Source organism: Pleurodeles waltl, chromosome 1_2 (genome assembly GCF_031143425.1).
Source record: "Pleurodeles waltl isolate 20211129_DDA chromosome 1_2, aPleWal1.hap1.20221129, whole genome shotgun sequence".
In the NCBI taxonomy this organism is placed as follows: Eukaryota; Metazoa; Chordata; class Amphibia; order Caudata; family Salamandridae; genus Pleurodeles; species Pleurodeles waltl.
Window position 1 is genome coordinate 976454907 of NC_090437.1, and position 23740 is coordinate 976478646.

General features: G+C 44.2%; 1 protein-coding gene across 1 annotated transcript in view; it reads left to right on the forward strand.

Moving 5' to 3' along the window:
- Nucleotides 1-23740, forward strand: part of SCFD2 (sec1 family domain containing 2) — a 1619339-nt gene that overhangs the window by 1466078 nt on the left and 129521 nt on the right. The window contains exon 7 of the mRNA XM_069201324.1: nt 11301-11435. Coding sequence (XP_069057425.1) covers nt 11301-11435 — 135 coding nt within the window. The remainder of the gene's footprint in view (nt 1-11300; nt 11436-23740) is intronic.

The following is a 23740-nucleotide window of genomic DNA, read 5'->3' on the forward strand; positions in this document are numbered from 1 at the left end:
GTGCACCATCTCCAGGGATTTAAATTGGCCTCTTAAAAAGTGCTTTCAGATTTTGTCAGTTTTCCTTATCAGCAGCCAGGCGACCCCTTGCATTCCGTAACAACTAACTGCATTTAAGTGCTCGAACCGACATTAAGTTCCTCCTAGAGGGGAATCAAACTACACATATTTGTTCCTATAATAAGATCAAGATACTTGACAAATAATCCTCCCCAGGCAAAAGTTTCTTTATTCCAGAAAACCAGTCAGCGTCTGCTGAAATGATGGGCAGAGAAGACTCAAATATTGTCTAGAAACGTTTTGTCATTTTGTGCTTAATGAATCTGAGGCACCGAACAGAGATGCCTGTGTTAAACAACACGGGGGTTATGATGGCCCAGTCGTAAGAAATGCAGTTTTATCTAATGAGTCGTTGCTTGGTGCTGTTCCTCCTTAATTGAATATTTTAAAGAGTCCATTTAACTTGTCAGTCTTGTTAACAGTGCCATCTGTGGAGACCACCACAATGTCTATTCTCCCTCCATGTCTCCACGAAGACCTGGCTCTTGAGCGCTCGTGTGCCCTTGTGGCTAAGTCCGAGATATACCAATACCATAAATAAAAATGTGAAATCACTATAAACATCAGCCAGAGAGAAGAGTTTTTTGGATGCTGCATAAGCTTAATTGAATATCACAAAGATTTTGTGAGGAAGTGTCCGTCTTAGTCACTCCATAGGTGACGGAGTATGGCGATGCCTCTAGCCCACCTAGCATGACGGGTACTTGAAAAACAAAATGTCAATTGTGTATTTGCCGCTGAATCCTGACAGCAAAGTCCACTCAAGAATGAATATTTTTTATATTTATTTGAACATGGTTACTACTGGGATTTGGTTACACTGGAACCTTTCCCTGGGTCCCGGGACAGTCAGTGATTACTGGGCAAAAGCCATGGTGGGTATTGTTTCTTACCAGTTGTGTACCAGAGCGTAGGGTACTAATACACTTGTTAGCCAAGACTTATTGTATACCACACTCTGCAGAAGCAGCACACTCATGGAGTCAAGACTTATTCTAGGAGGAAGTATTGAGTTATATTATAGACGATAAACTCCATGTCCAATAACATGTATATGTTAGTAAAGTAGATCTTTGTTTAGAAAAATGAAGTACACAGCAGTAAAACTGGGGAACAAAAAGACAACACGAATGTGCTAGCATCCTCTGGCTGTTAGATGTGAACCCTCACAGTACAGCCATGTAAGCTGATTAACATGAGAGTTTAAGGGAAATGTTATCCTGTAGGAGGGATTAGGAAGAATCAAGAGAGGGGAGCTACCTGTTAGTACGTCAGCAGTACCTCTTCCGTTGCATTCTGGCAGATGCGGTTCATTGTATTTGTGAATTGCTCATAAGTAGAAAAGTGTTTGCCACTGGTGGAGCAGGCAGTGCTTGTATGTCTGGACAAGTGTTTTTAGGGTTCTTGCCGGTCTTTAGCATAAAGTAGCTAGTAGGTTTGAAATGCAGATTACGGTATTTCAGGTATAGTACCACTCCAAAGCGTGCAGGTTCACATCGTGACTTGTAAACCAATGACTCCTAGAAGACCCTAACAAGCAACGAGGACTGAGCACACTGTCAGCAGTCTGCACCAATTCCCCCATGGCATTCTAGAAGATGCAGTTTATTGTGTTTCTGAATTATCACACGTAGACGGCGTTTGCCACCAGTGTTGGCACAGCCCATGCTTGAAATTCTGGAAATATGTTTCTAGGTTCTTGCCCTTCTTCAGTAGAAAGACAAGTAGATTTGGGGGCCCTTGAAATGCCGCTTGTAGTATACCAGGTTAAGTGCTGCTCCAAAGCATTCAGGTGCCTCTTGTGGCTCATCCACAAGAGACTCCCAAAGGAGCCTTACAAAAAAGGCGAGGGATGACACTACCTTTAAGCCAGATCCAGTTTTAATACTGCAGTCTGCAATTCATATTATTCTTGAATTGCTCACAAGTAATAGGTGTGTTTGCTACCTGGGCTGGTGCAGCCAGTTCTTGAATTTCTGCAAGAAATGCAGGCTTGCGGTGCTCTGTAGGTGCAGGGCTTTGCGCAGGGCGAAATTAATAAACAAAATAAAAAACACCTGAATTGTCACCGCCGCCGCTGCTGCCACCACTGCGCCGCTCCTCTTCTGTAGGCTCAGGCTCCCAGCCTGCCCTGCGGCCAATCCTGACACTGCTCAGAGCAGCGTTAGAATTGGCTCGGAGCGGCCCACCAGCGCGCTCCCAGGCAGACTGGGAGCTGGTGCCTGCTCTCTCCAGCCCGGCAACACAGTGCCGGGCTGGTGAGAGCACCTTGCGCATGTGTGTTTGGCCAGCCCAAGACGGCCGGCCAAACATACATGCGCACTGAGCTCATTGCTCGTCACAGCCTGTGGCCCGCCCCTTTTACTACAAAATGATAATAAACAATGTTATTGTTTTGTAGTAAAAGGTTTGCAGCTGCTGGTGGGGGGGTGGGGGGCAACGCTCCTCCGCCCTAGCGGAGGAGCCACACCTGAAGAAATGTAGGATCTGCTACAATAATTGATTCCTATAATTTTGCCAGTCGACTTCATCTTCTAAACAGGGGTTTTGCACATATCTAGTAAAGCAGTCATTCATCTACCCTATGTAGTAGTTTCTCTGAAACCCTAGGCTAAAGGAGGAAAGATCAATGGCTACTACTGCTTTGACTCTGCCGAGAACTGATATATCCACAACATAAAAGTGAACTAGAATCCTATCCCACTGGAGAGGGGTGCTTCTGGTTGACACAGAGAGTTACTAGACAGTGTTATAGTCTCTGGGCTGTGTAGTGTTCCAGAGCCTACAAGCTCCATGAGTATAGCTTTAGCAGCAAAGTCTGGGGAAAGAAACATGGCCCTACAGCATAATGATCTACCGCCCACCTTCAGACTACCTCCTAGTGTAGTGCAAGATGACAGCCAAGCCTCTATGGCAAGTGCCAAGGATCTGCGCCGGGGAGCCACCTCCAGTTAGTGCTGGATGTATCTCCTGCACTGTTACTTGTATCTGACCTTAATTTTGATGAAACAGCTCTGGGGTGGTGTTCTGGTGATGTGACCTCCAGGATGAGGTCAGGAGCCGATAGGAGCACATGTGAACTTCCTGACGCCACTGTGCTCTGCAACAAATTTATAATTTCCTTCACAGGAGACTTGACAGTCGGCAAGGGTAGTAGTGACCACCACTTGCCCAGAGTGAAATTGTCAGTGCCAGAGCTTAGAAGTGGCTGTGATAACCGGGAGGGGGGTATTAGCTCTGCCTTCTGAGGGTTCAAGCTGTGTTCACTGTGGCCCTGCCCCATAACATAATTAGTTTTATCTGGACATGGGGGTACATGCATGCTGGAGCACCCTTGGTTTGTATGGAAGGGGGTGGTAAGCAGTCAAGACCTTGCCCACTCACGCCTATTGACACCCTTGCTCATTACTAAATGTGGTCTACAGGACACTTCTTGAAGTGTTTCGTAGTTAGTTTCAGGGCTCTAATATGCTTATTCTTCTTTCATTTGTGCTACATGCTCTCTTTCGACTGAGCCTCCCTGGAAGGGTAGTTTGCCTTGGGTGCGGGCTGCTCTCCTGATCTGATAGTGACATTGAAAGTGGGAATCCATGTCATTTTTAACTTCACATTTGTCCAACAGTAACATGCCTTGTGTGATGTAGTTGCCCTGTTGCTGAGCACTCCTGTCCACATAAGTTGATGGTGCCACAAGTTGCGTGGCTTGCTGCTGTGGCAGATACAAAATACCAAGGTGTTTAAACTACATTCCCACAGTGCTATTGACCCTCATTTTCCTCCACTCCTGACCTGGTCTATTTGGATCCTATAAATATCAGGGACAGGCACAGGGATATTTTAATCTACTGCTTTCACTCTTCTCTCACTTGGATCTCTGTAAGACTCCTTAGGTGGCTGGAGAGTGGCCATGTGATCCATTGCCAGGAAAAGTTCAACATATGTCCCTGAAGAAAGATAAAATTGTCTGAACAAAGCACACCATGCCAGATAGTTTTGTGAAGTTCAGGGCATGGGGTTCCACAGCATATGTGCTTGCCGCTAAGGTATGGATCTGTTCTGTTGGCAAGCCATTTGATGACATCATATACCTAATCGCTGAGGGTAATAAAATGCTGAGTGATAAAATGGATGCATTGAATAATAACATCAACATAGGGAATGTATAAGGTGAGAGAGAACATTTTGGAACTAAAGTTTAGGGAGATTGGCCTTGAGGACAAGGTGACAAAAATAAGCGTTGCACTGATCAAGATTGGGGCAGTGTTTGAACATCACTAGAGCAAACTATTGGACATGGAGGTCTGACTGGCCTCTCAGAGAATACTGAGAGAAGAAACATAGAGCTCTAGACTGAGGGCTTAATTCGCCAACAGTTCCTGGAGAGATCAAAGCTGGAATATCTGGTGATTACTATTGCCCATCACTCCCCTGGTCAGTAACCCACCCAGAGATCTACTCCTAGATTAGTCTGACATGGATACTTCAATACCATAACAAGACAAACCTGTTCTTTATGGATGTTCGGCGACAGCTAGCACCTTTGATTTCCCAGTGACCGGGAGCTATATGTATTACGTTTGTTGGAAATCCACCTTTTTCTGCATGGTCTCCATGGATTTACCACCTTTTTGCGGACCCTATTTTTGCGAATACTAGGACCCTTTGCACTGTGACACGGCTACTCAGTGCCATAGTGCATATACTCTGCCCCTAAAATGGTACTATTAAAACTGGTTTCAACAAATTGGCTTAATTAATTTTCTCAAAAAGCCATTGTAGATGGTACAAAAATGGACCAAAGACATGAATATAAAATGTAATATGTAGTCTGCTATTTGTACTAACACCACTGTCACAAAGTCACCGTGACGATCCAGGCAGTGTACCAGTCCTCGGATGAACAAGCGACACCATCCTATGCCCCGGAGGGACCTCGGACTGCTGGTGTACCGGAAGCAAGGAATACTTCAGGGTACCTCCCGGCCTAAAGGCGGAGCGAGCCGAACAGGAGGTGATTTGCTGGGACAACGTAGGAGCAGAGTGGAAGGTGGGAGAGTGAGGGAGAGAAGACGTTTGACCCATGGAAGTCATGAGCCGGCAGAGAGAAGACGCAGGACCCGTGGAGGTCAGGAGCCGTCGTCAAGAAGACCCTGGACCCGTGGAGACCGCAAGCAGGGAGAAGGAAGCCATGGGACCTGAGCAACGGACCCAGGAAGAGAAACAGATCCCGGGAAGCGATGGAGTGTATCTGAGGGCCATCCACACTGGCCACGACCCAAGAGGGTCATGGCGTCACAAGGTACGGTCTTTCTTTATGATGACCAGTTCTACAAAAGGGGCAGAAGTGTGAGGGAGATTTGGGGTAGGATTGACTGTCATGAAGGTCGGACAGGCACTTGTTGGCAGCTTCCCCTTCACGTGCCCTCATGAGCACTTTCCTTGATCCAACCCTAATACCTTAACCTATGCACTTACCTGACCTTGTATCCTCTCGATATTCCTTCAAGGTTGACGGGATGGGTGGAGCGAGATACCGGAGGCATCTTCACACCTACAAGAAAGCGAAAAAGGAAGAACATTAGAGGGCTGGAGAAGAAAACTCAGTTAAAGACTATATACCGAGGAGACCAAGAGGAAGTAGAGGATCTATACGTGTATTTTTGCCAATAAAATAGCGACTGAAACCATAACAAGCCTGACTTCTAGTTCTTTCAGGAGGTTACCCACGACAACCACCCACACACAAGACAAATATATATGGGTGCTCTGGCTTGCCTCCAGTTTAAAAGCAATGCAGTGATACACAGCAGTGAAAAGTGCCTTTCCCATGTAAGATCACCTATTTTTATATATTAATACTTTTGCCCTATAGTTTGCCTGGGTAGGACATAGGGCTGGGTGATAAAGGTTCCAAAAAAGATGCAAACAACATATTGGGAATAGTATGCTCTCAGTCTATACCCGAAAGCTGTTTCCACTTGGCAGGTTAGGCCAGGTTTTCAACAAACAGGCGAAGTGCAATTTAAATGTTTATTTCACAAAAATAATCTAGGAAATGCTAGAAAAATTAATCACTGTTATTTTCTAGTTAGTTTAGAAAATCTAATTTGATGGTGAAACTAGGTTTTAAGTTTAGTAGAAAAGTGATAGTGTGCGGTGCGGTGCGCTACCTTAGGTAAAACTTGATTCAGCACCAGTTTGTCACGAAACCCACTGTAGAAGTGTATTGCACAATCCTAACTAACAGTGAATAACCCACCTCTTAGAGGAAACTGACAGCCTTTGGACCTAGAGAAGCAGATGCATTCTCAACTACTTGCCTCTTAACAGAGATGAGGCACCTGGGAGTGGGTTTCAGAACAAAAAGCTTGCTTTCACACAGCCTCTACTTGGAGATGCCAAATGGGACTGTCATGATCTGCTCCCATTCATCCCCAAAGCCCTGCTAGAGCCTGGTTCCAGCCCCAGCAGAAGGGAGATTCAGTTTTTCCCCTGACAGTAGGGAGAGGACGTCATCTAAATAGGACAATAGCTAAGCAAGAGCCATAGCACCTACAAATGGATGAAAGGGTTAGTTGTTTTGAATGTGGTGCTTCCTTCAATTTCTACAGTAAAGTAAAGATGCATTGTTACAAAAGGAGATGGATAAAGAGCAAGAAAGTAGACAGGATTGGGTGTAGGACATTCTTCAATCACTTGCTAGTGCACAGGATAAAACTGTCACCTCAACCCCACCTCCTTAGGACACTCCTGAAGCTGAGAAGACAATATTGGACGAAAGAAGACCCTGCTGAAATAAAAGGACTCATGGACTCCTGATTGCTGCTGGTACCCACGGACCTGAACGGTTCTCTAATTGTTAAGTGATTGGCCTTGTGTTTGCCTGATCCAAGATCACAAAAAGCAGAATGGTCTCCTGACTCCATAAAGGCCCAGCAACCACTGAGGTCTGGACCTTGCAGGAGGCCTGGCTAGAGAGAGATGCCTGGTGCCTAGACACTGGCTCTGAGGACCCAAGGGGATTGCCGAAGTGACCAGGAGGAACTTGCTCAACAGTTGGAGAAAGATGGGACTAAGTATTTCCTCCTTCGGAGGAACAGGATAAGATGCTGAGGCTTTCCTTGAGAGGGTGCACCCTAGGTGGGCAAGAACACCAGGCTTGTCAAACTCTGAATGTTTCATGTGCTGAAAATAGATTCAGTTGGACTTCCCAGTAAAGGTACCTAACCCTCTGAAGCCTTCCCTGTCCATAGCTTTCAGACTTGTCCTGTGTATTTTGTAGTTGTGAAGGCAAAGCGTTGGGGTAAGGGGAAAAATCTGTTCTAGTAGCTGAGTGACCTTTGTGGTTACAAAATCCAGCTTTCTCCCACTCAGAGCTTTTGGTGCTAAAACCAACAGCTTCAGCTTCATAATGATGTAGCGGACGTCGCTGTCTTCAGTATTAAACCTTGCCCTGCTAAAAGCTTTGAGCTACTAAGTCTCAAGATAAAATTGTGACCAAGGAGTTCTACTTGGTGTATCGGAACTCCACTTGATTGCATTCACCCTGCCTGTCGATGGCGCAAGTTATATTTACCTTAGGCCGCTATTTATTTTTACTTGAAATACCTCTAACTATAACTGCTAAATTCCTCTGGTTTTGTGCTAGCATAGAAATATACTTAAAAAACCCTAAGGTTACAGGGACGTTAGAGCTATGTTCTGAATTTACTCGTACAAAACCTTAGATATTCAACAGTTATAGTTACTTCAAGTAACTATAACTCATGCCCTAAGCAACTATAACTTGTGCCCTAAGGTAACTATAACTCACACCCCTGAAATAACTATAACTGATGAATTTGGTTTTGAACGAGTTAATTGAGAACCTAACTATAAGGCCTCTGTAACATAGGGCATGAGTTCTAGTTACCACTGCACATCGAAGCAGGTCTGTGTGACTAATAATGGATTGTCACATAAGAGCAATCAGGTTGGGTTATTCACAGCAAATCTGACAATTTTACTTTGGATTCGCCTACAAAGGTTTTGTACTTTGGGTCATTATTTTGTTTGGCTCCAGCAACCCACTTGGGGCAAAATGAAAAAATTGCAGGACCACCACAACCAGCATGCACTGCTCACTTGAGAGGCCCACTGGGGCGGACTAGTATTTAAAGAGACTAATCAGGTGCCTGTAATTAGACAAGCTGAAGCCAGCCGGTCTTTTCAGTAAGAAAGAGATGCCTGGAACACCTCCAGCACTGGCTGCACCTACGAGGGTGAAACACTTTTATATTTTTCTCTGCTGAAGAAAGGATTGACCTTGAAACACGTGTCCAGAGATGATTTTATAACTTAAGGCCTGGAATAATGAAACTGCTTAAAGAATTCACTGTGAGTTGCTGGCTTTGCTTTAAGACCCGTTTATATAACCTGTTGGGAGTTCGCTTTCACATGAGGACAACTTCGTTTTTGATAATTAACCGGCCTGTCCAGCCGGGAAGGCACCCGTTTATATATATGTATAGCAACAAAGGTTACAGAGACATTATAGTTAGACTCACATTGTAAACATACCAAACCATAGAAATTCACCTGTGACAGTTAGAATAATTTCAAGTAACTGTAACTCGTGCCGTAAGGTAACTATAACTCGCTCCACACAGTTTTTTTTGGCAAAAATTTTACTTCTAATATTGCATCGATATTATCAATGATGTAATCAAAGATGTCATGAGTGCCGTAATTTGTGGGGAATTAGCAGTGCATGGTAAGGGCACAAGTTATAGTTACCTTAGGGCACAAGTTACTTGAAATAACTCTAACTATGACAGTTGAATTTCTATGGTTTGGCACATTTACAATGTGAGTCTAACTATAACGTCCTTTTACCCTTTGTTTTTTTAAGTGAATTTCTATGTTTTTTTAATTCTGTTTCCTAACTATAATGTCCCTGTAACCTTTGTTTTTTTCTGTGAATTTCTATGTTTTTATTAAGGTAAAGTAATTTTCAATACTATACGTTAATCCAACAACCAACGCGCACAGCCTTTGGCAGTGCGCAGCAAGGGTTGGCTACTGCCTTGCAGCCAACCCCTATAACCACCCACCCCTATAACCATTAAACCCCGCGCTGCACTCAGCCTTTGGCCGTGCACAGCGGTAGTTGGCAGCAGGTCGGCATGCCCCCCCTCTCCTGGCCAGTTTTGGCCCTGGGGACCACATCCTCTGGGGCCAGGACTTCTAACATTTTTGGGGGGAGAGGGGGCCACGAGGCCCCACTCCTCAGGCTGATCTTGGCCCCCGGGGACCCCTTCCCCTGGAGCCCAGCCTAAATATTTTTTGGGGAGGAGGGGGCTGATTGCCATCCCCCCATCCCCTCCAGGGCCGATCTCTGCCCCAAGCATCCCATTCCCTAGGGCCCATCCATATGACCTGGATGCCCCCAAGAGTACCCAGTCACAATGTTGGGGACCAAGGGGGGACCCTGAAGGCCCCTGCCGTCCCATTCGGCTCCCCACCTCCTGTGGGAGCCAGTGTTGCTGTCACAGAGAGGGAGCTGTGAGAGCAATGTTTCCTCTGTTTACCTGCCTGCATCTCTGTGGGCCGGGAAACAGAGGAAACCTCCACTTCCAGCAAGTGAGAGCTGTTTAACAGCTCTCACTTGCTGGAACCGGAGTGTTTGCTCTGACTTGGCAGGAACTGTCAAAGCTCCCGCCAAGTCAGAGCGAACAGCTATGTCCCAGGGGTGGGTACCCCGGGTCATAGCAGGAGGCAGCCCTTGAGGGTGGCAATCCCCAGGGCCATCAGTGGCTCCTCAAGGGGGGCCACACGGTCTCCCTTTAACTAAAATAACCCGAGGGAGGTGGTGGTCCCCGGGCTTCCGAAATGGACCCCCTATTTGTTTTAAAATTTGTTCCGGGTAAGGTAGCGGTCCCTGGGGCTGCCGGGGGAGGGGGTGCCAGACACCCACTGGCATAGATTTGGTAAAAGCCCTGGGGATGTGGTGATCCTCGGGCTGCTGGGGTCCGGGAGGCCGCCCTGTGTTAGATCTAGTAAAAGCCCTGGGGGTTGTGGCAGACCCCAGGGTTGTGGGGGGCCTGCACCCCCCCCCCCGAATTAGGTTTGTAAAAGCCCCATGGTGGTGGCATTCCCCCACATTCTCTTTACCCACATTCAAAATTATAGTGCTCCTGTGACCTGGCCCGCCCGGGGCTTCACTAAAATAAGCACGGGAGCCTGCTTGTTTTTAAAAAATTTTTTATATATTTTTCAGCAAATCTGCTGTGGCTCCCGCTGAAAATAAAAAAAATAAAAATGCTGTTTGTGTTCTTGGAGGTGGGAGGAGTCCCTCTTGGGCCCCTGCACCAGAGCTAAGGGTTCATGGTGACTCTACCATGGCCCCTTTTCATATTTTATAAATTTTTTCCAAGGACTTTGCTTGAATCAGAGTCTCAGCATGGCTGCCATCACTTCCTTCTTGAAGTGTTGTGAAGTGTTTTATATATATATATATATATATATATATATATATATATATATATATATATATTTTCTTTAATTTCTCGAAAACTACTGAATGTATTTAAACCAAATAACAAAAAGGGCTCTTTCTGAACCAAGAGCTACCTTTCTGCCAAATTTGGTGTAATTCCGTCCAGTGGTTCAGGTGCTATTGCTGTTCAAAATCCCTATGAAAAAATGCAGGGGGAAAAGTGTTTTGGGGGGATTTTGTGAAGATTCATTAAACGGTGCCAAAGTTATTAGCAAAACAAAAAACACTTTTTCTATAAAAACTAAGTCCTAACTATAACTAACTAGTGTTGACCACCACTAGGTAATACATGTATATATTTATAGTTTATCTTTTTTATGAAACCAACCATATGAATGCCAATTTATTGATTTTTTAAACCTTTAATTCCTGTCTGTTTGTTTTATGTTCATGTTCAATTCCACTACCCGTCCAGGGTTTATACAATCCTGCTTCAAGGACTTCTACGCAAAGCTTAAAAAAAATAGTGAATACCGTAGATCCCACATGACATGTGCCTAACAAGGGACTCGGCATTTAACTGGCTACACATGGGGGTTGTAGGAATTGCGAAGAGCACTATGTGACTCTGTCACTAATGCCTATGCGATCTATCTTGTATCTGTTTTTTCAAATAACAAAAGTAATTCCAGAACTGCCTTTCTTCTTAAATCAATGTTATGCCACAGGTGGTGTAATGCTGTTTCTTATGGGTTTTTTTCAGGCCGCATATAAACCTCTGCTGAAGCAGGTGCTGGAGGAAATATTCCAAGCAGACCGACCTGACAGCATGGACATTGAGCACATGTCTTCAGGCCTCACGGATCTTCTTAAGACCGGGTTCAGTATGTTCATGAAGGTACATGGCTAACTGGTGTTTGGTACAAAGTTGTAATCTGAATTACCCTGTTTGGTGCAATACTTACAGGCGTTATCTGGTCCCTAGGTAGTTATGATAGTGAGTGTCTTAAAACAGTTAAAGAAAGTAACAATGTTTCTTTTCTACTTGTGAATGATTTGTCTAGGTCAATGGTTCCCAACCTGTGGTCCGGGGACCCCTGGGGGTCCGCAAAGCCTTCTCAGGGGGTCCGCGAGAGCCTAGAAAATTTTAACAAATATTGACAAATTTGGTCCCTAGCTTCCAGTAATGACTCAGGCGGGGGTCCCCGGATTCCAATGATGATTCAGTGGGGGACCCTGGGTTCCATTAATGTTAAAGTGGGGGTCCACAGAAATCAAAAGGTTGGGAACCGCTGGTCTAGGTCTATATTATGGATTAAAGTATTCTACGCCTGTGATGTATCCTCCGATATTTATTGTTCTAGAGCAGCTGTCGAAGTGTATTAACAAATGTATTGGAACCGTGAGCCTGAGTGCAATGGGGAAGGGGTCAGTGAACGTGTGGGCGGGACCAAAGGCATGACTTAAAAGACCAAAATGTTCTGTATCTCTTTTCTTTATCTTTCACTTTCAGTTAACTGCTTATAAAATAACACACACCCTAAATGAAAAAACATATGCATGCTACAATAATCAGTGAGTGGTGCGCTATTTTAGGTTGTGAAACCACTACTGCTTAATGTGATCACTGTAAATATCTCTGTAACCAGAGAGCCACAGAATTGAACTCTAGTTGGTGCAGTGGAGGATGGTGAAGTGTGTTTTTAGTGTTATGAGGTCCCACCCTGTGACAGAAAGCACACAGAATGTCATTCATTATTTTAAACTTGCATTACACACAGTATACCATAGGTTGCCACAAAGGCGGGTGCAAGAAGATTCAGGTTTAAAATAAAACAAGTGCTTTCAAAATAGAGATATGCGTAATATGCATACTGTACCTAGTGCAAATACGTTTTTTAATTGCCTATTAAAAGTATACACTCCACAGCTTAGCTGGTCACCTTGCCATACCTCTCAAAAAGAATATATTTTTATTTTCATCACAAAGCTTTAAGTGACTTCATCAATTTAAGACAATTCTGGCTTCCAAGCAACCTTTACACTGTCGCGGTTCTCAGGGATTACTGGGGCCAAGCGGGCGCGCAGGTGGGGATTAATAACATTCATTAAAAAAAACTCATCTCCATGCTGCACGCTGCCGATCCTGCTTCATCTCCGGCCCAGGCAGGCACAGGCCCCCAGCCTGCACTGTGGCCAATCCTGACGCTACTCAGAGCAGCATCAGGATTGGCTGGGAGCACCCAGCCAGGGCAACTGTGTTACTGCGTGGGAGAGAGCCTACTACACGTGTGTGTTTGGCCAGCCCAAGACAGCCGGCCAAACACTCTTTGTGCACTCCCCTCTGCTTGTCACCCCCAATGCCTATGAACTTTTTTCAGTAATATCTGCCCTATCAGGATTGCTCTAGCACATGTGAAGAATGTGGTCTGAAGCAGCGTGCCTGGATCAGTGTAGGTACTGGTCCTGGGTGTGTTTGGGTTCTTGAATCAGAACCTAAAGGGTATTCTGTACCACAGTGCTTAATTTGTAAAAGAATAAGTGCTGGGGTCCAAAGTTTTGTTAAGAAGCCCATGGCTGGTGCTACTGCATGTCGTTGTGCCAAATACCATGGCTACGCAGTCTTGATTCCACCTCATGTCTCTTTAATCCACTACCAGACACTACCTGCCCCTTTATCTAACTCTTGGAGGGTCAAAGTCTGATGATGAACAATAAGTGCCAGTCCCCAAAGATGAGAGCTGGTGGGTCCCACCTGCGACCACCAGCTCACATGAAGCACTAGTATACCATAACATACTGGTGACGTGTTATGTTGTTGGACAACCATACAGATCCACTGTATGACCAAGTGACTCTAGCAGATGAGGGAGTGGGTGCGCTTTTATTGCTAAAAAGGGCAAAAAAACTGTGGTATAAAACTCCATATTTCACAGGAAAAGTGAAATACAGGAAATATGTCATAGTTACCTGTGAAATATGGGTTTCATCATCATAATTACAGCTCCAAAACCACTCCGCAGAGTTTTACCATTGCTTGGGCCACTAGGATTATACCACAAGATTATCTGAATTATGCAGCAATGTTCCCTAAATTATGTGGCAAAAAGTCAAATTAGGTGGTACATCTTTATTTTCATCCATTCATGCTTGAATTTTCTTTTTGCCAAATCTGCACATTGTATGGCAAGTGGTGTAACTCCAAAATTATGTTGTAAAGGCTGCAGCCACACAGCTGCATAAATGCACAGCCTATCACCACTGTCCATTGTTTACCAACAATGTATTCATTAAACGTAAATCTAAGCACATTCATTCCAATCAGTGCTCATTGTTAGCTGTATTCTGAAGAACAGCTGTTTCGAGCTACCATCCCAAAAAAGCATGCAGTGTGAAAAAATGCATATCCGGTAACTTGTAAAACGGTCTTGTTTTGCCACCTTGGGGGTTCTTATGACATTTACAAAGCTTTACCCTCGTGGTTTATTATGTCACCAGAATCCCTGGATGGTGGCATTAGACCATATTACATGGTTACCCATCAGGTGTCCTCTAAATTCTATTTTTGCATCACAGATTACATGTTACAATTACTTTACATGGGGAAACAATTCTGCTAATCGCCAGGACGGCTCTTCAATGTAAGTTTACCTTACTGCACACATTTAACACTTGCCATCCAGGATTTGGTGAAACATATTTTGTTAAAAGAAATGCACATGAGAAATATATCATGACACAAACCACATATGCAGATGTGCGGAGTATAACTTTACCACTGGTGAAGGAGGGATATCAATAACCACTCGCAGCTTTGCTTCTCATGAGTCATGGACCCCCCCCACACTCAAAATGGTAATGACTGCATATTATTCTCATTATATACTTTGTATGGGATTCCCCCATAACCCTATGAAAATGGTAATAGTCTAATCGCTAAAAGGCTAATTGTGTAATAGAATTTTCATTTAGTTACCAATAAGAAGCAAGTTACTTATGTAGGGCGGAACTCGTCAATCAATCACAGTTCCATATAGTTTCATACGTTCCATGTTGTGAATTAATTTGGCTTTTTATGAGGGAAGCCTTTAGGGGACGAGGCCCAGGCCTACAAGTACTTTGCCCAGATGCAGACGGAGTACAGTAATGTAGTAGTGGCTTTTGCCTGGTGACACTGTCAGCTGCTATTAGCACATGAAGTTGCTTCCTTGTTGGTGCCCATGGCCACGGCCACAACAGATCAGAGACTTGAACCAATTGTATGGGTGTGGGAAGTACATGGCACAGTGTCTCCAGGGTTGAGTTTGGTGGTGGTATATTCATGATTTCTCTGAACATTAGCATAACACTCAAACTTTTCTTTGGGCACCTTTTATAGTGATTGGCAGGTTAGTTTTCCTATATGACCGCCTCACACTATTAAAGCATATCAGAGGGAGAGCAACTTTCTTCTCCCCTAATCCAATTCGATCCAAATAATAAAACGAATAAAATCTAAATCAACAATTTGAAGATGTTTTATACTATCATTGTGTCACTGATCCGTCCCTTTAGTCCCATATATATTTAAGCTGATTACATGTACAAATGAAACATACTCACTGTTGGGACGAGAATGTCCCCTGCATGGTGTACAAGCATTTACGTCTTACCTGAGTGCAAGTATCTGTGAGTATTTGCATGTATCTGGTATCCTAGTATTTGATTTTGGGCCTAGCATCACACCAATCTAGAGTGTGCTCACAGGCCTCGGCCTGTCCCTTGACAGGAGAGAGGTTCTGGACCTCTCCTGTGACCGAGAGCTGCCCAACAAGCGTGCCCTCGTTTTACTGGCAGTGAAGTACTGCCCCTGTCATGGGTTTAGCATGTAGAGCAATGGTGGCAGCATACCATATTTTGTGAATCCATAGTTGTAACCAGAACTTTAAATCTCTGTCAGTGGTGTGGAAACCTGCTCACCCACTTATATAAAGTTCTGTAACCCAGATCCTAGCGCTAACATCCTAAGTGTATGGTGTGCATGTTTGTGAATTTGGCCTGTGTGGTATGAGTGACCCAGAGTAATTCAGGGCTTTGGGTTGAATTTTGGAAGCCCCTGGCCTGGTCCTGGGCACAAGAAGTAGGTAAGGTTGTTTTCTGAAATAGTGAAAGTGCATTACTGAGATTCCTTAAGCTGGACGGAGGAGACCTAAACACTGAAGTCAAGACAAAGTAGATAAGGCTCCTTTGCAAATTCAATTAGGCCTTTTAGCTGAGGAGATCTATTTATTAGTCATTTTGTATCACTGCCATTTGGTAGATGGTGAGAGTGAAGGATGACACTGTTGTGGCAGAACCTCTAACGTATGATGGAATCACCGATATCTGCCACCTTGCAATGGTTCCACCCCTAAAGCACACCCATATATAGCAGACTTCTCAATCACACCACCCAACAACCCAACATTAGATTCCTAACACAAAGCCCTTTCCTTCTTCAATTAAAATACAATCTCACCATCCATAACTAATGTCAACCTTGACCTCCTGCCAGCACTACCATGAAAACCATACCCATTCTGGTCTCCTACCTTCCTTTCACGTAAAACACATCCTATGTAGCATCCTGTCCCTCCTACACCACATTCCACTTTTTGTCATGCATTCTCCAGGCTCAGTACACAAACCTGGTATACTATCTCCTCCCTCACTCCAAAATACACCCTTCCTGCCCACCCTCTCTCTGAAAAACACCCAGATGGTATTTTGCCTACTGACACTCTGAAACACTTCCTATCTGGTGTCCTGGTTCCCTTTAAAAACACAAAAAGATGCACAATAAAGTCTGGGAAACAATCATATTAGATGGTTCCGTAGTAGGCGATCTATATAATTGTGACAAAGGGCCAGATGTATCAAACATTTTTGCGATCGCAAACATCGCAAAAATGTATTTTGGTATGTAAAAAGTCCACTTTGAGATTCGGTAACTTGTTACCGAATGGCAACTTGGATTTGTGACTACATACCGATTCGGTATTAGGAAGGGGCGTGTTAAGGGCGTCCCTTCCTATTACTGAATTGCAGAGGTATGTATGATTCTTTTGTGACCGTGAATGCGGTCACAAAACATTTGCAGTTACCACCAATTTCAAATTGGTGGTAACCCATTCGCAAAGGGGAAGGGGTCACCAAGGGACCCCTTCCCCTTTGTGAATGAATGCGAAAACGTTTTTAAGAGCAGGCAGTGGTCTCATGGACCACTGCCTCCTCTTAAAAAATGAAAAGAAAACTTTTCATTTTACATTTTTAAACGCATCCCGTTTTCCTTTAAAGAAAACGGGCTGCATTTTAAAAACAATAGATTGCTTTATTGAAAAGCAACCACAGATATGGTGGTCTGCTGAGCCCAGCAGGCCACCATCCCTGTGATTGTAGCCATTCGCAAAGGCTTGCAAATTGCGACCTACCTCATGAATATTAATGAGGTAGGTCCATTTGCGAGCCTTGCGAATCGCAGTATGAAACTCCTGGGGCCAGATACATCATTATTCACATAGCGAATACCTAATTGCAATTTTTAGCGAATCGCAATTAAGTAATCGTTATTGGAATGTATGAAACTCCAGGAGTTTCATACTGGGATTCACAAGGGCTCGCAAAGGGACCTACCTCATCAATATTCATGAGGTAGGTCGCAATTTGCGAGCAATTGCGAATGGCTACAATCACACTGATGGTGGCCTACTACGCTCAGCAGACCACCATGTCTGTGATTGCTTTTCAATAAAGCAATCTTTTTATTTTTTTAAATGCAGCCCGTTTTCCTTAAAGGAAAAAGGGATGTGTTTAAAAATGAAAAATGAAAAGTTTTCTTTTCATTTTTTAAGAGTAGGCAGTGGTCCGTGGGACCACTGCCTGCTCTTAAAAAACCTTTCGCATGAACTCCTTCCCCTTTGCAAATGGGTTACCACCTACTTGAAGTAGGTGGTAACTGCGAATGTTTTGCGACCGCATTCACGGTCACAAAACAATCATACATACCTCTGCGATTCAGTATTCGGAAGGGACGCCCTTGACACTCCCATTCCTAATACCTAATCGGTATGTAGTCGCGAATCCAATTTGCGATACAGAATCGCAAATTGGATTTGATACACACCAAAACGCACGACCGCAAAAATGTTTGATACATCTGGCCCCTGGAGTTTCATACATTCCAATAACGATTACTTAATTGCGATTCGCAAAACATCGCAATTAGGTAATCGCTATTGTAAAGAATGATACATCTGGCCCAAAATGGTTTGTTCAGGACGAGAACCCTCACCCATTCCTAGGTGGCATGCTTCATCACAGGGTTACTCCTCATATCATGCACCGAGTTTTATGGTGTGGGGTACATCTCCCTTGTGTGAAGGAGGAACACTTGCAGTGTTTTATGTTTATAGCCCTATGTGAACTGCTGGTGTTGATGAGGTTTGCAGAGGGCTAAGTAGTGAGTAAAGGGAAGTAAAACTACCTTTTGGTTGACTGGATAGTGACTTATTCAGTGTCCCCAAGGGATAAATTAAAACTAAGAGGAGAGTTTAACTTCTACTCAACGATGGTGATAAGCTAACATGTTTCTTGCCCATCTTGTGATCCTACAAGGAGATTCTAGGTAATACTCAGGACCAATAACTTTAATAGTTACTCTGCCATGTAATGTGGGTTTAAGTGTGTATAAAATGGATAAAAAGAAATACAGAAAGAGACTCACATTTGCTCTTGGTAATTGTCCACCGTTGTTATCACCTGCAGGAAATATACAACAAAACAGACAGAAACCAGACATGAGGTAGGGGTGTTAGGCCACATCCATATTTCGCAATTGACGTGTGAGAGTCATACACACTGGTGATGATTGTCGGAGAATACTTATAGTGAGAATCTTCTATGTTGAAATGGCTTTGTGAAATAAAAACAGCAGCACAAATATTGGAAGGTTCACCCGGTGTCTTGCTTGGGAATATCTGCAAGGGTTTGTTTCAAATCTGGACTTAGGGACATAGTTCAGCACCTTTGCACTAGTGATGCTGAAAGAGTTTTCAGAGTTGTGGGTGCTGACATCAATGCTGCATCACTGAAGTCATAAGGATCGTGAAAAATCCTAGCTTCACACAAAGTGTATCAAATGTATTCAGCAGGAGTTGGTGGTGCATTTGGAGCACACTGTTGCAAAAATATTACTAAAGCATTGTATGGTAGTGCAGTGTCATTTATAGAGAGCACATTCTCCATTGAAATGGCCATAAAAATTGCACAGACATACTGTGTTGTTATTAAAACTATTTAGCACAAAAATGATTTGGGTTACAGTGAACATTTATCACTTATACATCACGAAATAAGTGTCTTGACTTGTTTTGATCTTATTAAAATCGTTTCCATCACACTTCAGAATTACACAAAATCTGCTTCAATTTTGCTTCGTTAACTGCTGCTATACTCCCAAATATGTGTACAGTTCATTTACAGGTATTTACATTTTGTTGTGTGCTATAAATAATTACATCCTAAAGTCTTTCCTATCACACTCCATGTATCCCAGCACGATTATTACATAGTTCACTTTAAAAAGTCCTTTCACTTTGGAGTCAGAGAGCAAACAGCAATACCCATGTTAAAATAATAAACAACAATTTGTAGGGAGACTAAGCCTGACATTTGACCTCTGTCTTGGAGCACACATCAAATGTCACAAGATAAATACAAAATGTAAAGGCTTATTTATTTATTGCGACCCACAGTTTGGGAAACACTGACACAGTGTGCATATAATCTAGGTGTAAGAATGTTTGATAAAACCCATAATATTTATATCGAGACTCCGTAATAATGTAATATGTGCAATGACATGGAAGAATAATTAAGCTTAGGTCTATGATTTTGCTTAAGTAAATACATTTCAAAAGGACCTGCTCCATTTAAGGGAAAGTGAGATGTTGACTTGGCCTTCAGAATAACATGAAGTGGTCAAGGAATCTAAGATTTGTATAGACAATTAAAAGGTCTATCTAGGTTTCCAGAGGGTACGGGTATTTGTTGAAGGGCACATTCGGGTCTTATTAAAAATTCCGACGGCTGCATACTGATAAACGAAAAGCATGCTATGAAAAGTTTAACATTTCACCTTATCAAAGGAGAATAGTGTAGCAGTTGTGGCAGGAAATAAGTAGCCATGTCTTCTTACCAGCCGTGGCCCGCGGTAGCTCCTTGGAGGTTCATCGAGGCGAAGAGCCAGTGCATCTAGCAGCAGGTTTGTTTTTTATTGAGAAAGGCGTTGGCGTGTGATGTAAAAAATGGCCACACCACTGGCGATCACAGGAAATGTACTCCCAGCGGTGCCACTTTATGAATGAATGAAATGGAACTTATAAAGTGCACAGATACTCCATGGAGTGACGCGGCGCTGAGCTTTCAGTCACCCACGCTGTGCAGTGAGAAGCAGTGAGATGACCTAGTCTTGTTGAACGATCCAAGTCTTCAACCTTTTCTTAAACAAGGCGGTAGCCGCTACCGAGCATAGCTCCAGTGAGAGTTTATCCCAAGCCACTGGTCCGAGGTAGGGGAAAGTCCACCCAATCTTACGCAACGGATCTTAGGGATCCTTGTCAGAAAACAGTTGGCTGACCCCAGGTCTCTGGAGGGGGCATAGGAACGAATCCTGGCCCTGAGATAGCCTGGCCCTGAGTGGTGCAGTGCTCTATGGAGTAGGACTGACGTTTTGAAAAGAATTATCTTCTTTATCGGAAGCCAGTGGAGAGCACGCAGGTGCCGGGACACGTGTTCTTGGGGGCAGGCTGAGTAAATGTAGCCTGTTTATTTTGGACCACTTGAAGCTTGTTAAACATGTAGACCGAAAGTCCCAGCTATAGGGTGTTGCCGTAGTCCAGCCTTGATGTTATCAGTGCCGGGATGATCACCTTTCTTGCAGACATGTAGAAAAAAATAGAAAAAAAATATAGTGTCTGAAGGAGCCCAAAACATGTTCCGATCACCGACATAATCTGTGGCTGAAAAGATAAAGGATTGTCAAATTTAATGCTCATGTTCTTGGCCTTTCCTCCCCGGGACCTGGGAGAGGGGCGTCTTTGGGCTGCAGAGTCTGCCAGTTGGAGGATTGGGTAGAAGAATAGTATTTCGGTCTTATCTGCATTGCACTTTATTTGATGTGAGGTCATCCAGTGAAAAACAGAAGAAAGGCAGATTTGAATATACTGTCCCGCAATCTCCTCTCCCTTCCCACATGTGAACAGCAGCTGGGTGTTGTCAGCGTATATAATCACCTTTGCCCCCAAGGCCTCTGCCTACTGTGCTAAAGGGGTAAGGTACGCATTAGACAGTATGGGGCTCCGAGCCGACCCCTGCGGCACTCCCACTCATATGCTCTAGAAGAGTATGGGGTAACCCACACTTGCTCCCCCTTTCCTTCAAAAAGGATGCTAGCCAATTCAAAGCCAGTTTGCCTATTCCGATAGATTGGAGGCATGCTAGGAGCATAGAATGAGGAACCATATCGAAGGCCACTGACAGGTCTAAGACAATCAGGACGCAACCCCCTCCTCCCCTCGTCCTTGGTACCTCTATTGTGTTTGGTGACTTCAGTCGCTGCAGTCTCAGCACTGAAGTTTGGTCTAAAGCCAGACTTGCTGGAATGGAGCAGCTCATTAGTTTTGAGATACTGAGACAGCTGTTGATTAAAAAACAAATTCCAGTACATTGGACAGTACAATGCTGGCAGTAGAGAGATTGGCCTTTAGTTTGATTCCTCTGTAGGGTCCGCTGCGAGCTTTTTCAGGAGAGGCAGAGCTTTAGTCTGCTTCCAGGACACAGGGACTGTTGCTGAGGACAACAAGGCATTGAGCACCCTATTGGCCAGTGGATTCATGGCTGCTGCACCCATCACTAATAGATTTGGAGGACAGGGATCAGCTGGTGATCCTGACTGAGGGCACGTGTGGCCGCTAATGATTCTTTCAAAGGGACAGGCTGAAAATGTAAAAGTGAAGCTGTAGTTGAAGTGACCGAGCTGGAGCAAACTGTCTCCGAATGGCTCTCCTCCAACTGGATCACTAATGTTAGGTTGGCTTGAATAGCTGTAATCTTGCCACGAAAATAGGAGGCCCAATGGTTGCACCATTCTACAGTGGGTTGGTGCCGTCTAGTGCAGGCCTCTGGGGACATGAAGATTTTAATGACTCTGAAGATTATCCTAGATTTATTGCCTGCCCCCTCTATCTTCTCCTCAGAGTGTGCTTTTTTGCTGTCCTGACCACCCATGCATAGTATTGTTAGGGCTGCCTTATAGATGACTTCGTCCTCGGCCCTGTAGTTTTTTCACCATTGCCTCTCTAAAATTTTGCATTGTTTCTTCAGGATCCTGAGGTTATCTTTAAACCAGGGCTCAGAAGGTTTGTGTCTGAAGGGTATATGTGAGGAGACTGGTGCTAGCTTATTGCAGGTGTTCCAACTCCAGCTGTAAAGCATGCTGGCGTCTTTCTCCACTAGAACAGAGAGAGGGGGTACTCTCTTCCTTAGCGCAAATACATTCAGTAGAATTTTATGAAATGCTCTTGTGACTCTTGGAATTGTATTTGTCATGGGTTGGGATTTTACTAAGGCCAACAAAACTTGATTAATGATCTGCCTAGACTAGAGGTGCAGGTTCTTAAAGGTGTAGACTGATATTAGAAAAAAATTAATCAAGCACCTGACCTTCTTTATATATGGGGCTAAATACACGTTGTGAGAGCTCTAAGGATGACAGTGTCTAACAATGCCCCCACCTCACTGTTTCCTCTTTTATCCATATTCAGATTAAAGTTCCACAATACTGTAAAATGTGCAAACCTTAAGGCCCAATGAGCAAGCGCATCACCCAGAGATTAAAAAAAGGGACATTCAGTCGCAGCTTGCGGAGCACCAAAGAGGCGAGGCAGGTCGCGGGTGGGGGGGGTTAACATTTAAATAATATTTTTTTTAAAACACACTTACCTCGATCTCTGCCGTACTGCTCCATCCGTTCCAGGCACAGACTCCCAGCCAGCGCTGTGCCAATACTGACACTGCTCAGAGCAGCGTTAGGATTGGCTGGGAGCACCCTGCAGCTAGGGTGCTCCCAGGCAGACTGGGAGTCTGTGCATGCTCTCTCCAGCCCGGCAACTGTGTTGTACCCATGACACAGGTAGCCCTGAATCAACCTGTGTCATGGTGGGTGAGGCAACATACTGACTTGAGCTGCACGGGAGTCAATCTCTTACTCCAGGGACGGCCCAAAGCATACTCTGATCTTTTCCCAGCATTCCATTGGGTCTGGTATGCACTAAGACGCCTTACGGATTGCTGCTATGCTAAAACATGAACATAGATGCAGCCATATTGATTTTTCTTGTGCTCAGAATGTGCCAGTTACTTGTGATGGTCTTCTCAGTTGTCGGTGCCAGGTGACAAAAGGTATTCAGAAATACTAATCTATGTGACTTTGGGCGCTGATAGTTTTCTAACAAGTCATCTCTGTGTTTGTTTCTAGCTCTTTTAGCTGCTTTTCAGACCAGCTGTGGGGGATAAAGTTTTGAATCAGTTGTTTACTGTAGTCCTGTTTTGGTTTGTCAGAGGTTAGAGTTGAAGCCTAGCAGCCGACTATTATGGGTAGGTGCAGACACATGATAGTGGTCCGATTACACACATCTCACATTCCTCGTACGGATTTGCAGTGCTCACATGATACATGGCAGCTCATACACTTGTTGATTACATCACAAATTGACATCCAGGCCTGTAGAAGATCATGAATAACATGTCTAGTTTGTCTCTTTATTGTTGTATATTTCCTGCAGAGAACAACAACGGTGGCCAGTTACCAAAACCATTGGGGCTCACTGTCTGTATTTCTTTTCATACATGTTATACATACTTCACCCCACGTTTCATGGCAGAATGACGATTAAAGTTATTGGTCCTGAAGAATGCTGAGGCCCTCCTAGCAAGGTTGCATGATGGGTGCAGGAACATGTTGACCTCTCACCATCATTGGGCTGAAGTTTCACTCCTCCCTTAGTTTTAATCTGTCTTTTGGGGAAAGGGAATGAAGTAATTATCCGATCCACAAGAGGTAGTTGTATTTCCCATTCCTCACTACTTTGCAATCCACAAACCACATCCACAGGTCATAAAAGGTCC